The sequence below is a fragment of the Ruditapes philippinarum genome, unplaced genomic scaffold (assembly GCF_026571515.1).
Source record: "Ruditapes philippinarum isolate M1 unplaced genomic scaffold, ASM2657151v2 ctg2665_1_1_1_1, whole genome shotgun sequence".
NCBI lineage: Eukaryota > Metazoa > Mollusca > Bivalvia > Venerida > Veneridae > Ruditapes > Ruditapes philippinarum.
This window is the reverse complement of record NW_026862957.1, coordinates 324767-337259: the sequence shown is the minus strand read 5'-3', so window position 1 is coordinate 337259 and position 12493 is coordinate 324767. Positions and strand designations below refer to the sequence as shown.

The window sequence follows — 12493 nt, the reverse complement described above, 5'->3', positions numbered from 1 at the left end:
AAAACAAAAAAAATTTGTTCCTACATTACTATTTTAGTGTTGTATTTATGCGGTGGCATAGCATTTTTTACAAATGCAATCTTGTTTCAGTTTGAAACTAAAACTCAACAACGGTATGACTAAATACCAAATATGAATTCATATTCACGAATATGAACGGGAGTACTGAATATGAATATTATTTTCTTAAAATCAGCTCTTATGGGATTATTTACGTCAACAGAAACTATTAATTACTTGTATCATATGTATTTTAATGGAAAAAAAATTTGATCTTTTTATTGTAAAACTTTTTCATATTCTTGAATGATTTCAGTCCATTAACATCAATTTTCACTGTAAAATTGTAATGTCGCTCACGTCATGGCTACAGGGCGAATTGCCCAAACCTAGCAGTAAAAGAAAGTAAGAAGACTTGCGCGAAAATTTAAAAAAGCCATTTCGCAAAAATCTTACAATTGGTATGTTGTAGACAGTGAGGGTGTTTGGCATTCTTCTCTGTGTAGAATTGCCAAATTTGACACAGCTTACGCACGTAGGCATGACATCCCGACTAAAACTAGGAATCATGATCGTCATGCTACATGTAAGTTGTAAATATCCGTCGTATATCATGTAATGTATGTAACAACAAAAAATCAGGAAAGAAGTGTTTCAATGTATATATTTGTTTCTATGTCATAAATATGATGCTCAAATTAAGGATTTATCAATATTGTAAGTTTCAAAAATCATCATTTATAAAGATATTACCAAATTAAACATTTCATGAAAATAAAGGGAGGTAATAAGAAATTTATTTTCTATAATGTCTCAGTCAAATCTTTCAATAAGAAATGAATGTATATATTTTAGTGACTAAATATAATGTGCACAAATATTTGCAGTACATATTTTACATATTCTTCGATGTTTGAAAATTGTTGTATTAGCATAATTATATGAAATACAAAATTTCACTTAAACATGATTATACAACATACAGGATCTTTAAAGATATTTCTGTTATCAGAACAGAATAGAACAGATTTTATTATTCAACACCTAATGAAACTTCATCTTTTTTAAAAAGTGAGGAAAGTAAAAAATATAAAATTAATTTATTCATCATATTTCTTCTTACACATTATTATCAACAAATCTACATGAAAATATCTAAACAAATATTTAGAGAAAGCTTATAAATAGTTGATAAATAGATATAAAAAATAAAAGGAGTCTGACAGTACAACAATCAAATTGGGTATAGAAGACAGTGTAAGAAATTCGGATTTGAAACTACTAGGCTGGTCGGACTACCAGATTGGAATATTCAATAGCCCAAAAGACATTTCACTAGCAGGATTCATTTGTTCTAAACAGTTTTTTATATTGCATCTGAAAATACAGTCGTCTGGCTGGGCTTGTTACTTTGAAAAGTTGGTAGCCCGAGGAGAAATTTAGTAGTCAGGGGCTATAGGACTAGTGCTAATTTCGAACACTGAGAAGAGAGGATTTGAGAGTGACTCATATGTAGCCATGCATGTTAATGCATACACATTGGGTTGTTTCCCTTCTCCCTAATTTTCGTGAGGAAGTCACTTCTCCCTAAAATTTTCACCCAGGATGAGCCCTGGTTTGAGCTGAAAATACATACGTACGAAAATAGCTCAAATTGCCGTGAAAAGCTAAAATAAGATCGAGTCTACGAAAATAAGATATATTTTTGATATAATGTAATAAAAACATATTTTTGTTGTTAATAAATGATGCGTACAAATGAAATAATAAATAATGAAATGTTTTGTAATGAAATATTAGACGTTTGTTTGGTAAATATGGTAAATGTTTTCGGCAATTTGAGGTATTTTCGTACGATGGTATTTTCGGCTCGAACTTCACTTTTTAAAATATATTGCTTTTTTGGTTCTGAAATTTATCATTTCATTCATACAAATCATGGCCAAAATACCGTATATGAATACAAAAGTTTTTTGTCTTTTATTTCTAACCTTTAATATAAAAAATAATAGCCATATTGTTAATATTTCGGTCACTGATAAAAGCCCGTGAATGAAACGCAATCCGGTCAACTCGTCCCCTGGTCAACTCGTCACCTTTTTGGTCAACTCGTCCCCTACTTTTGGTCAACTCGTCCTCAAAGAGTCAACTCGTCCCTAATATGGTCAACTCGTCCCCTACCTTCGATCTAATCGTCACTATTATGTTGTAAATCAATGTCTTTAAATAGTTCTTTTATGTATAATTAATAATGAATTTGACTGATATCAAAATATTAGTAAAATAACGTCTTTTTTACGTTAAATTTTAATGATCTTTAGCTAAGAGCACGTGCATAGCTTTGATGTAAAACTACAAAGACAGGTAAGTTTGCAAACATTCAATTAATGTTTAATTAATCGGAGTTTTAATGGTAATTAAAACTAAAATTAGGTCCAACTCTTTGATTTTTACCGCCTCCATGAATGGATTAAAGACTGACGACAGATTAACAGAAATTAGAAGTACTAAAAACTTGATGTCGGTGCGTATTGATCTCATTATAGAAGGATTGTGTCAATTAAAAATATGATAATTGTTTGTTGTGAAATTGTCAATATAAAAGTTGCCCTGATAAATATAATACATTATACATTAAATGTTATTGCTATTGATCGACTTCGTGTTGTTTTTTTCTGTATGTAATTTAATCAGAATTATGCATATATATTATACTTATTATTAGATGAAAAAAACTCCAAAATTTTGTCACATTAGTGCAAGAACTCAATAACTGTTATTAAATAAAGAAGCACTTATTACGTTATTGCACTAAGGTGACGTAATATTGGCATACAAAAAGCGTCAAAATATGTTAAATTCAGTAATTTTATAATAAATTATTTTAACAGTGTATAATAATTTATGAAATATATGAAAAACAAATAATAATAAAATATAGGGGACGAGTTGGGGACAAGTTGACCAGGGGACGAGTTGACCAAAAAGGTGACGAGTTGACCAGGGGACGAGTTGACTCTGAATCAATGAAACCTTGTTTTAACAAAGATGACAGTTTTAATTTGCTAAGTAATTTAGTTAATTATGTACTGTGACTTGCTTTACTGTAAAGATTTAATTCATATTCATGACAGAATAAGAAAGAGGATACCGAATATGAATATTAAATACATGTAGATATAAATGAACTTTGACTGAAATAGTTACATAAACAAAGACTTATATCATTTATTTGAATCATGTCATTGAATGATAGGCTTGAATAAATATAATCTTCTTTTCTTTTTAGAACCAGACAGAATGTCTCCAAAGCCAAGAAAATCTCTTCAGTTTGAAACACCTAAAAACAAAAAGTTACCAGAGAATCCAGTAAGAAGCCCTATGATTCCAATGACTGGTTCACTTCTCAACAATGGAGAAAGCAGGAAGTTGAATGGTTCCAGTCAGAAGAAGAGAGGAAGAGAAGAGCATAATGAGTCTGACAGTGACCTTGAATATGATGATGATGACGACATTGATCTGTCAGGTACCGATTTTCAGGCTATTCTTGCTATATCTCAGCCACGGTTATGATATAGACTTGGCATGAAGTCAGTTTAAAACTTTCACATTAACCCTTGACCTGCAAGATTTCTTGAACTGATTTGTCCATTTTCCATTTTTAGCTCGACTATACTAAGTATATGGAGAGCTGTCCTACTCGCCCCGGCGTCCGCGTCCAGATTTTAGATTAAAGTTTTGGTGCAGTAAAATATTTTTCACTATAACTTTGTCATTTCTAAAGGTATCAACTTCAAACCTCAAATATATGTTCCTTATCATCAACCACATCTTATGTGACAAGGTTCATAACTCTAGCACCAATATTTTCAGATTTATCTCCCCTTGAACTTAGAATTTTCCTTAAAAAATACTATTTTTTACTGATACTTCTTTATTTCTTAAGGGATCAACCTCATACTTCAAATATATGTACCTTATCATCATCCCCATCTTATGTGACAAGGTTCATAACTCTAGCACCAATATTTTCAGATTTATCTCCCCTTGAACTTAGAATTTTCCTCCAAAAATACTATTTCTTACTGTTTCTTCTTTATTTCTTAAGGGATCAACCTCATACTTCAAATATATTTACGTTATCACCATCCCCATCTTATGTGACAAGGTTCATAACTCTAGCACCAATATTTTCAGATTTATCTCCCTTTGAACTTAGAATTTTCCATAAAAAATATTATTTTTTACTGTAACTTATTTATTTCTGAAGTGATCAACTTCATACTTCAATTATATTTACGTTATCATCATCCACATCTTATGTGACAAGGTTCATAACTCTAGCACCAATATTGCAAGAATTATCTCCCCATAAACTTAGATTTATTTACTAGAAAAATGTTATTTTTTATTTTAACTTTTTTATTTTTAAAGGTATCCACCTCAAACTTCAAATACTTATTCCTTATCATCAATTACATTTTATGTGACAATGTTCATAACTCTTGAAGCAATATTTACAGATTTATCTCTCTTTGAACTTAGGATTTTCTTTAAGAAATATAATAACTTCTTTATTTTTTAAGGTATCTACTTCAAACTTCAAATATATATTTCTTATCATTACACAAATGTTGTGTGGCAAGGTCCATAACTCTAGCATGACTATTTCTAGAATTATTCCCCTTGATCTTGGAATTTATGTTAACAAATGTTATTTTTTACTGTAACTTAATACATAATTATACATAATTGATTTTTCTTTCATAGTTTTGTCCTCCTTACTGCATCCAGGATTTCATTAGTCGAGCTTCGCTGTCTGATGTGATAGCTCTTGTTGGAACTGCCTGTTATCAGTTGTATGAATATCATGATGATAATGTTGTTTGTCAGCAAACTGTATAGTCTGGTTTGTCTGCATGAAAGTTCAGGTCGGCCTGGCTCTGAAATGGTAGCAAATGCTGGTCACTGTTCAATGGTTAATTGTAGTTTAATTTTTATATCAGCCATCCAATATCAAAGTACTGAAATTTATAAAAAATAATGAATTCTGGTCAAAGTGAACAAAATTTAAGCTTGCTTCTATACGTGTGGCAGAGATGATTTATTTCATACTGTGGAATTCGAATGGATTTAAATCGAGTTCTGTTGTAGAAAATTTAACACATTTATGGGCTGTCATGAATAATGTATATTAAGTATAAACTATGTAACTAAAATCCTTTCTTACTTTAAATATATCAACAAAACACATTACAATTTAGAAACAGGATTGAGGAGGAAGTCAATGACTTTGGTAAATCTCTCTCCTAATGTCATTTAATGTTGGTTAACTTGTTTTCTAGCAAAGATTTCTTTAAAAAATAATGAAGTTTAATTTCAGTTCCAGCTTCGAAAAAAAGTCGAGTGGATATCAATCAGTTAGATGATGATGAGCTATGGGATGATGAACTTTTACCAACTCCAAAGGTCAAGCCCAAAGGTCTACATGACGGTAAGGTCACAAAGAAAGTGACAGAAGTTGTTGAAGAAGTGGAAGCCCCGCCCTCGCCAGACAGACGAGCTATTGAGAGAATATTAGAACACAGGAACAAACAGATTGTCAGGGAATTGAGTATTGATAATCAGTCGGGCAGGACTGTTACCAGAGCTGAAGGTAAATTTGTAGATCTATAGGATTAAATCATTTAAGTAGTAAATCTTTTGAGAGGTGTTCAGACTTAAAAACCATAATTTTTAGCTCGACTATTCGATAAGAATAAGTATAGCTATTGTAGTCACCCGAGCGTCAGCGTAACCACTTATGTTAAAGTTTTTGTAATAGTTCAAATATTTTCAAAGTCCATTGACATATGGCTTTGAAACTTTGCACACTTGTTCACCATCATTACCCCAACCTGTAAACAGGAGGAGGTAACTGTATCAAGCATTTTGACAAAATTATGCCCCTTTTTCGACTTAGAATTTATGTTAAAGTTTTTGTAAATTAATAGTTCAAATATTTTCAAAGTCCATTGACATATGGCTTTGAAACTTTGCACACTTGTTCACAATCATTACCCCAACCTGTAAACAGGGGGAGGTAACTTTATTAAGCATTTTGACAGAATTATGCCCCTTTTTTAGCTCACCTGTCACAAAGTGACAGGGTGAGCTTTTGTCCGGCGTCCGTCCGTCCGTAAACTTTTGCTTCAAATGACATCTCCTCACAAACCACTAAGCCAATTTCATCCAAACTTCACAGGAATGTTCCTTTGGTGGTCACCTTTAAAAATTGTTCAAAGAATTTAATTCCATGCAGAACTCTGGTTGCCATGGCAACCGAAAGAAAAAACTTTAAATATCTTCTTTTAAAGAACCCAAAGAGCTAGAGCTTAGATATTTGGCATGAAACATCTTCTAGTGAGTGTCTACCAAGTTTGTTCAAATAAAAGCCCTGGGGTCAAAATTGGCCCCGCCCCAGGGGGTCATTGATTTTCCCTATATGCATATAGTAAAAACTTGAAAAATCTTCTTTTAAAGAACCCAAAGAGCTAGAGCTTAGATATTTGGCATGAAACATCTTCTAATGAGTGTCTACCAAGTTTGTTCAAATAAAAGCCCTGGGGTCAAAATTGGCCCCGCCCCAGGGGGTCATTGATTTTCCCTATATGCATATAGTAAAAACTTAAAAAATCTTCTTTTAAAGAACCCAAAGAGCTAGAGCTAAGATATTTAGCATGAAACATGTTCTAATGGGTGTCTACCAAATTTGTTCAAATAAAAGCCCTGGGGTCAAAATTGGCCCCGCCCCAGGGGGGTCATTGATTTTCCCTATATGCATATAGTAAAAACTTAAAAAATCTTCTTTTAAAGAACTCAAAGAGCTAGAGCTAAGATATTTAGCATGAAACATGTTCTAATGAGTGTCTACCAAATTTGTTCAAATAAAAGCCCTGGGGTCAAAATTGGCCCGGCACCAGGGGGGTCATTGATTTTCCCTATATGCATATAGTAAAAACTTAAAAATCTTCTTTTAAAGAACTCAAAGAGCTAGAGCTAAGATATTTAGCATGAAACATGTTCTAATGGGTGTCTACTAAGTTTGTTCAAATAAAAGCCCTGGGGTCAAAATTGACCCCGCCCCGGGGGTCATTGATTTTCCTTATATGTGTATAGCAAAAATTTCAAAAACCTTCTTTGAAAAAATCTCAAATAGCTAGAGTTTAGATATTAAGCATGAAACATCTTCTAGTGAGTGTCTACAAAGTTTGTTCAAATAAAAGCCCTGGGGTTTAAACTGGCCAGCCTAGGGGGCCTATATACAGGTGAGCGACCTCAGGGCCATCATGGCCCTCTTGTTCGACTTAAAATTTATGTTAAAAGTTTTTGTAACACCTCAAATATTTTCAAAGTCCATTGACATATGGCTTTGAAACTTTGCACACTTGTTGACCATCATGACCCCAACCTGTAAACAGGAGGAGGTAACTGTATCAAGCATTTTTGTGCCCCCACGTTAGTGGCGGGCATTTAGATTTACCCTTGTCCGTCCGTCCGTCCGTCTGTTCGTCCGTCCTTCCGTCCGTCCGTCTGTTCGTCCGTCCGTCCGTCCGTTCACTTTTGTGTCGCACGTAACTCATAAAGTATTTGACCTAGAGTCATGAAACTTTACAGGAATGTTGATCAGCATGTGTAGTTGTGCACCTGGGTATTTTCATCTGGATATTTTTAGTATTTTCAGAGTTATTGCCCTTGACTTAGTAAAATTTTGCAATTTTCAACTTGTGTCGCACGTAACTCAAAAAGTATTTGACCTAGAGTCATGAAACTTTACAGGAATGTTGATCAGCATGTGTAGTTGTGCACCTGGGTATTTTCATCTGGATATTTTTAGTATTTTTAGAGTTATTGCCCTTGACTTAGTAAAATTTTGCAATTTTCAACTTGTGTCGCACGTAACTCAAAAAGTATTTGATCTAGAGTCATGAAACTTTACAGCTATGTTGATCAGCATGTGTAGTTGTGCACCTGGGTATTTTCGTCTGGATATTTTTAGTATTTTCAGAGTTATTGCCCTTGACTTAGTAAAATTTTGCAATTTTCAACTTGTGTCGCACGTAACTCAAAAAGTATTTGACCTAGAGTCATGGAAATTTACAGGAATATTGATTAGCATGTGTAGTTGTGCACCTGGGTATTTTTGTGTGGATATTTTTAGTATTTTCAGAGTTATAGCCCTTGACTTAGTAAAATTTTGCAATTTTCAACTTGTGTCGCATGTAACTCAAAAGTATTTGACCTAGAGTCATGAAACTTTACAGGAATATTGATCAGCATGTGTAGTTGTGCACCTGGGTATTTTCGTCTGGATATTTTTAGTATTTTCAGAGTTATTGCCCTTGACTTAGTAAAATTTTGCAATTTTCAACTTGTGTCGCAAGTTACTCAAAAAGGATTTGACATAGTCATTAAACCTTACGGGCAGGTTGCTCAACATATTTAGATTTGCACCTGGGGTCTCGCTTTTGGATTTATCAAGTATTTGTAGAGTTATTTCCCTTGACTTAGTAAAAATATTGACAGAACAGTGGCGCGGTGGGGGCACCCGTGTCCTATGGACACATTTCTAGTTTTATAGTATCAAGCACTAAGAATAGTCGAGCGTTGCTGTCCTACCGACAGCTCTTGTTAAATAGATTTTCATTTTAAAGTATAAATGTAATGTAGGTATTTTTATTGTCCCCCGCCTTTTCGAAGAAAAAAGGGGGATATAGAAATAGGCTCTGTCCGTCCGTCTGTCAGTCCGTCCGTCTGTCCGTCCGTCCGTCACACTTTCGTGTCCGGTCCATAACTTTGTCATTTATGAAAGGAATTTGAAATAACTTGGCACAAATGTTTATTATAATAAGACGATGTGTCATGCGCAACAACCAGACCCCTACCTCCAGGGTCAAGGTCGCACTTGCTCATTCAAGGTCAACATTGCCTATTTGAGGGTATATGTCGTGTCCGGTCCATAACTTTCTTATCTATGAAGGGATTTTGTAAATACTTGCCATAATTGTTCACAATAATCAGACGATGTGTCATGCGCAAAAACCAGTCACCTACCTTCAAGGTCAAGGTCAAACTTGGAGGTCAAATATTAACATAGTCTGTTACAGGATATATTTCGTGTCCAGTCCATAACTTTGTCATTTATCAAAGGAATTTGAAATAACTTGGCACAAATGTTTGTTATAATAAGAGGATGTGTCATGCGCAACAACCAGATCCGTACCTTCAGGGTCAAGGTCGTACTTGCTCAGTCAAGGTTAACATTGTCTATTTGAGGGTATATGTCGTGTCCGGTCCATAACTTTCTTATCTATGAAGGGATTTTGTAAATACTTGCCATAATTGTTCACAATAATCAGACGATGTGTCATGCGCAAAAAACGGTCACCTACCTCCAAGGTCAAGGTCACACTTGGAGGTCAAATACTTACATAGTCTGTTACAGGGTATATTTTGTGTCCGGTCCATAACTTTTTCATAGATCCAAGGATTTTGAAAATACTATGCACAAAAAGTCACTATAATAAGAGGATGTGTCATGCGCAACACCTGCATCCCTACCTCCAAGGTCAAGGTCACACTTAGAGGTCAAAAATTAACATAGTCTGTTATAGGGTATATTTTGTGTCAAATCTAGAACTTCTTCATAGTTCAAGGGATTTTAAAATAACTTGGCACAAATAGTCACCATAATAAGACAATATGTAAGGTACAACACCTGCACCCCTACATCCAAGGTCAAGGTCACACTTAGAGGTCAAAGTTAACAGAGTCTGTTATTTGGTATATTTTTGTCCCGTCCATTACTTCTTCATAGATTAAGGGATTTTGAAAATACTTGGGACAAATAGTCACAATGATTAGATGATATGTCATGCGTAACATCTGTGTCCCTACCTCCAAGGTCAAGGTCACACTTAGAGATCAAAGATTTACATAGTCTGTTATTATAAGGGTATATTTTGTGTCCAATCTATAACTTCTTCATAGTTCAAGGGATTTTGAAAATACTTGGCACAAATAGTCTCAATAATAAGACGTTATGTCATGCACAACACCTGCTCCCCTACCTCCAAGGTCAAGGTCACACTAAGAGGTCAAATCTTAACATGATAGATTTTTAAATTCCGTGTTTCATTTTATTTTTTTAACAAATTTATTGTTACATTTGCAGATCTAGCATTGATCATAATTTTGGAGTAAATGTCCTGAGATCCATTATAACCTCAATCTTTTGAAATAGCACAATTTTATGCTTCATATAAAATTTCCCGAGGCGGGAGACGTTGGTAACTCTGTTACAAATTCTTGTTTGCATGGTTGAGGTGTCCATAAATACAGGTAAATTATTACACTGCATAGAATAAAGAAGTTAATATGTTTACTTGAATCATAGTTTGGAGACCTTTCTGTTGAAAATGTGTCAGGGTTAAATCGTATACATATACATGCACAGTGCATTAACTGGAGTGCGGGTATTAGTTACCCGCACTCCAGAGCATGCCCATTGATTGGCTCATTTTTGCTGGGGTTTACATATTGTGACGGCAGAGAAAGGGCGACAGAAATGTCATATTCAGATGTTCGTTCATTGGTTCATTTTTGCCGGGGTTTCATATTGTGACAGCAGGGAACGTGATTTTATGTTTGACTATGATACAAAAGAGAAAGAACACCAAAACACTCGGCAATCTGATTAATACTCGGGGGCTACGCCCCCTCGTACCAATCAGATAGCCTCGTGTTTCGGTGCTCTTTCTATTACTTAATGAATGGATACTGAAAGAAAAAAATACAAAAACTAAAATCATTTTAAGGAAACATGTCTTTTAAAAGCAACAATTATATAATAACACAAGGTCTTCCACTGTCAGAAAAGCTGAAAGGTTAACATATAACAATCAACAGTGTCAGTGTAAATTAAAACAGTAGCAAAATATAAAGAAATATGAAAATATTTTATAGAAATATTAGGTTTTGAATTTTAGTTTGCAATTACACAGTCCATAGGTTGTTTTTTATGCCCCAGGGCATATAGTAATTGAACAGTCTGTCTGTCCGTCCGTCCGTCTGTCCGTACGAGGTTAACCTAGAACGGCAAGTTGGATTTTTCTTAAGTTCTACCAGTACCAATGGCTTCTAAGTTTACAAACTTACTAATCAATACAAAGTACATGATCTGGGCAAGTTTCAAACTCTGGCTTTCATTTTTACCAAGTTATTGCCCTTTTCAGCACTTAGAAAATGAATAATGGTTAACCTAAAATAGCAAGTTGGAAATATCTTAAGTTCTATCTATACTAATGGCTTTATAATTTCCACACTTACTTATCAATACAAAGCACATGATATTGCCAAGTTATATAACTGTGTCATCCATATTTCCCAGTTATTTCCCTTTTTTCACTTTGAAAATAGGGCCTTGTCTGGTTAACCTATTTCGGCAAGTTGGATTTATCTTAAATTTCTCCTAATTGCTTAATTTCTTTACTGATATCTTTCATATTTAGTACCTTTGATGGGCCTCTAATTTTTTTTGGAGTAAGCGGTCTCTAGGGTCAAGGTCAAGGTCACTGGTTTAAAAAATAAATATAAACCTTTTTGCTCATACAGCCTTTATTTTTTAGTTGATGTCTTAGTTTAATACAAACACCTCCTTCTTTGGGTGTAGTATGGGGTCATTTGGGTCAAGGTCAATGTTACCAATGTCAAGGTCACCAATATTAAAAAAAGATTTTTACATTTTTACAGGTGTATTGACCTTATTCTATAGACAGATGTTACTTATAATTGATAGAAACATAAACTTTGATGGAGGTAGTGGTCAGTTGGGTCAAGGTCACCAGTGCTAAAAATAGATTTTTACACATTTGCTCATACAGCCTTTATTAAGTGACAGATATATTTTAAAATTGGTAGGAAGATTACTTGCATGGTATTCATCCTTTTGATTGGGGTAGGGATCAGTGGGTCAAGGTCACTTGTGCTAAAATAGATTTTTACACATTTGTTCATACAGCCTTTATTAAGTGACAGATATATTTTAAAATTTGTAGGAAGATTATTTGCATGGTATTCATCCTTTTGATTGGGGTAGGGATCAGTGGGTCAAGGTCACTTGTGCTAAAGATAGATTTTTACACTTTTGCCCATACAGCTTTTATTTATTGACAGTTGTATTTCATATTTGGTAGGAAGATAACTTGCATGGTATTCTTCCTTTGGATGGAGTAAGGGGTCAGTTGGGTCAAGGTCACAAGTGCAAAAAATAGATTTTTACACTTTTGCCCATACAGCCTTTATTTATTGACAGATGTATTTCATATTTGGTAGGAAGATATCTTACATGGTATTCTTCTTTTGGATAGAGTTAGGGGTCAGTTTGGTCAAGGTCACCAGTGCTCAAAATAGATTTTTACACTTTTGCCCATACAGCCTTTATTTAATGACAGAT

The 12493-nt window shown here is 34.1% G+C and overlaps 1 protein-coding gene across 1 annotated transcript in view; it reads left to right on the top strand.

The window, feature by feature from the left end:
• Positions 1 to 3312: 3312 nt before the first annotated feature.
• LOC132720779 (chromosome transmission fidelity protein 18 homolog) overlaps positions 3313 to 12493 on the top strand; it is a gene marked incomplete at its 5' end in the record, with an annotated part of 34759 nt that continues 25578 nt past the window's right edge. Inside the window, 2 exon segments of the mRNA XM_060704986.1 lie at positions 3313 to 3526; positions 5384 to 5656. Of these exon segments, the coding sequence (XP_060560969.1) occupies positions 3313 to 3526; positions 5384 to 5656 (487 nt within the window).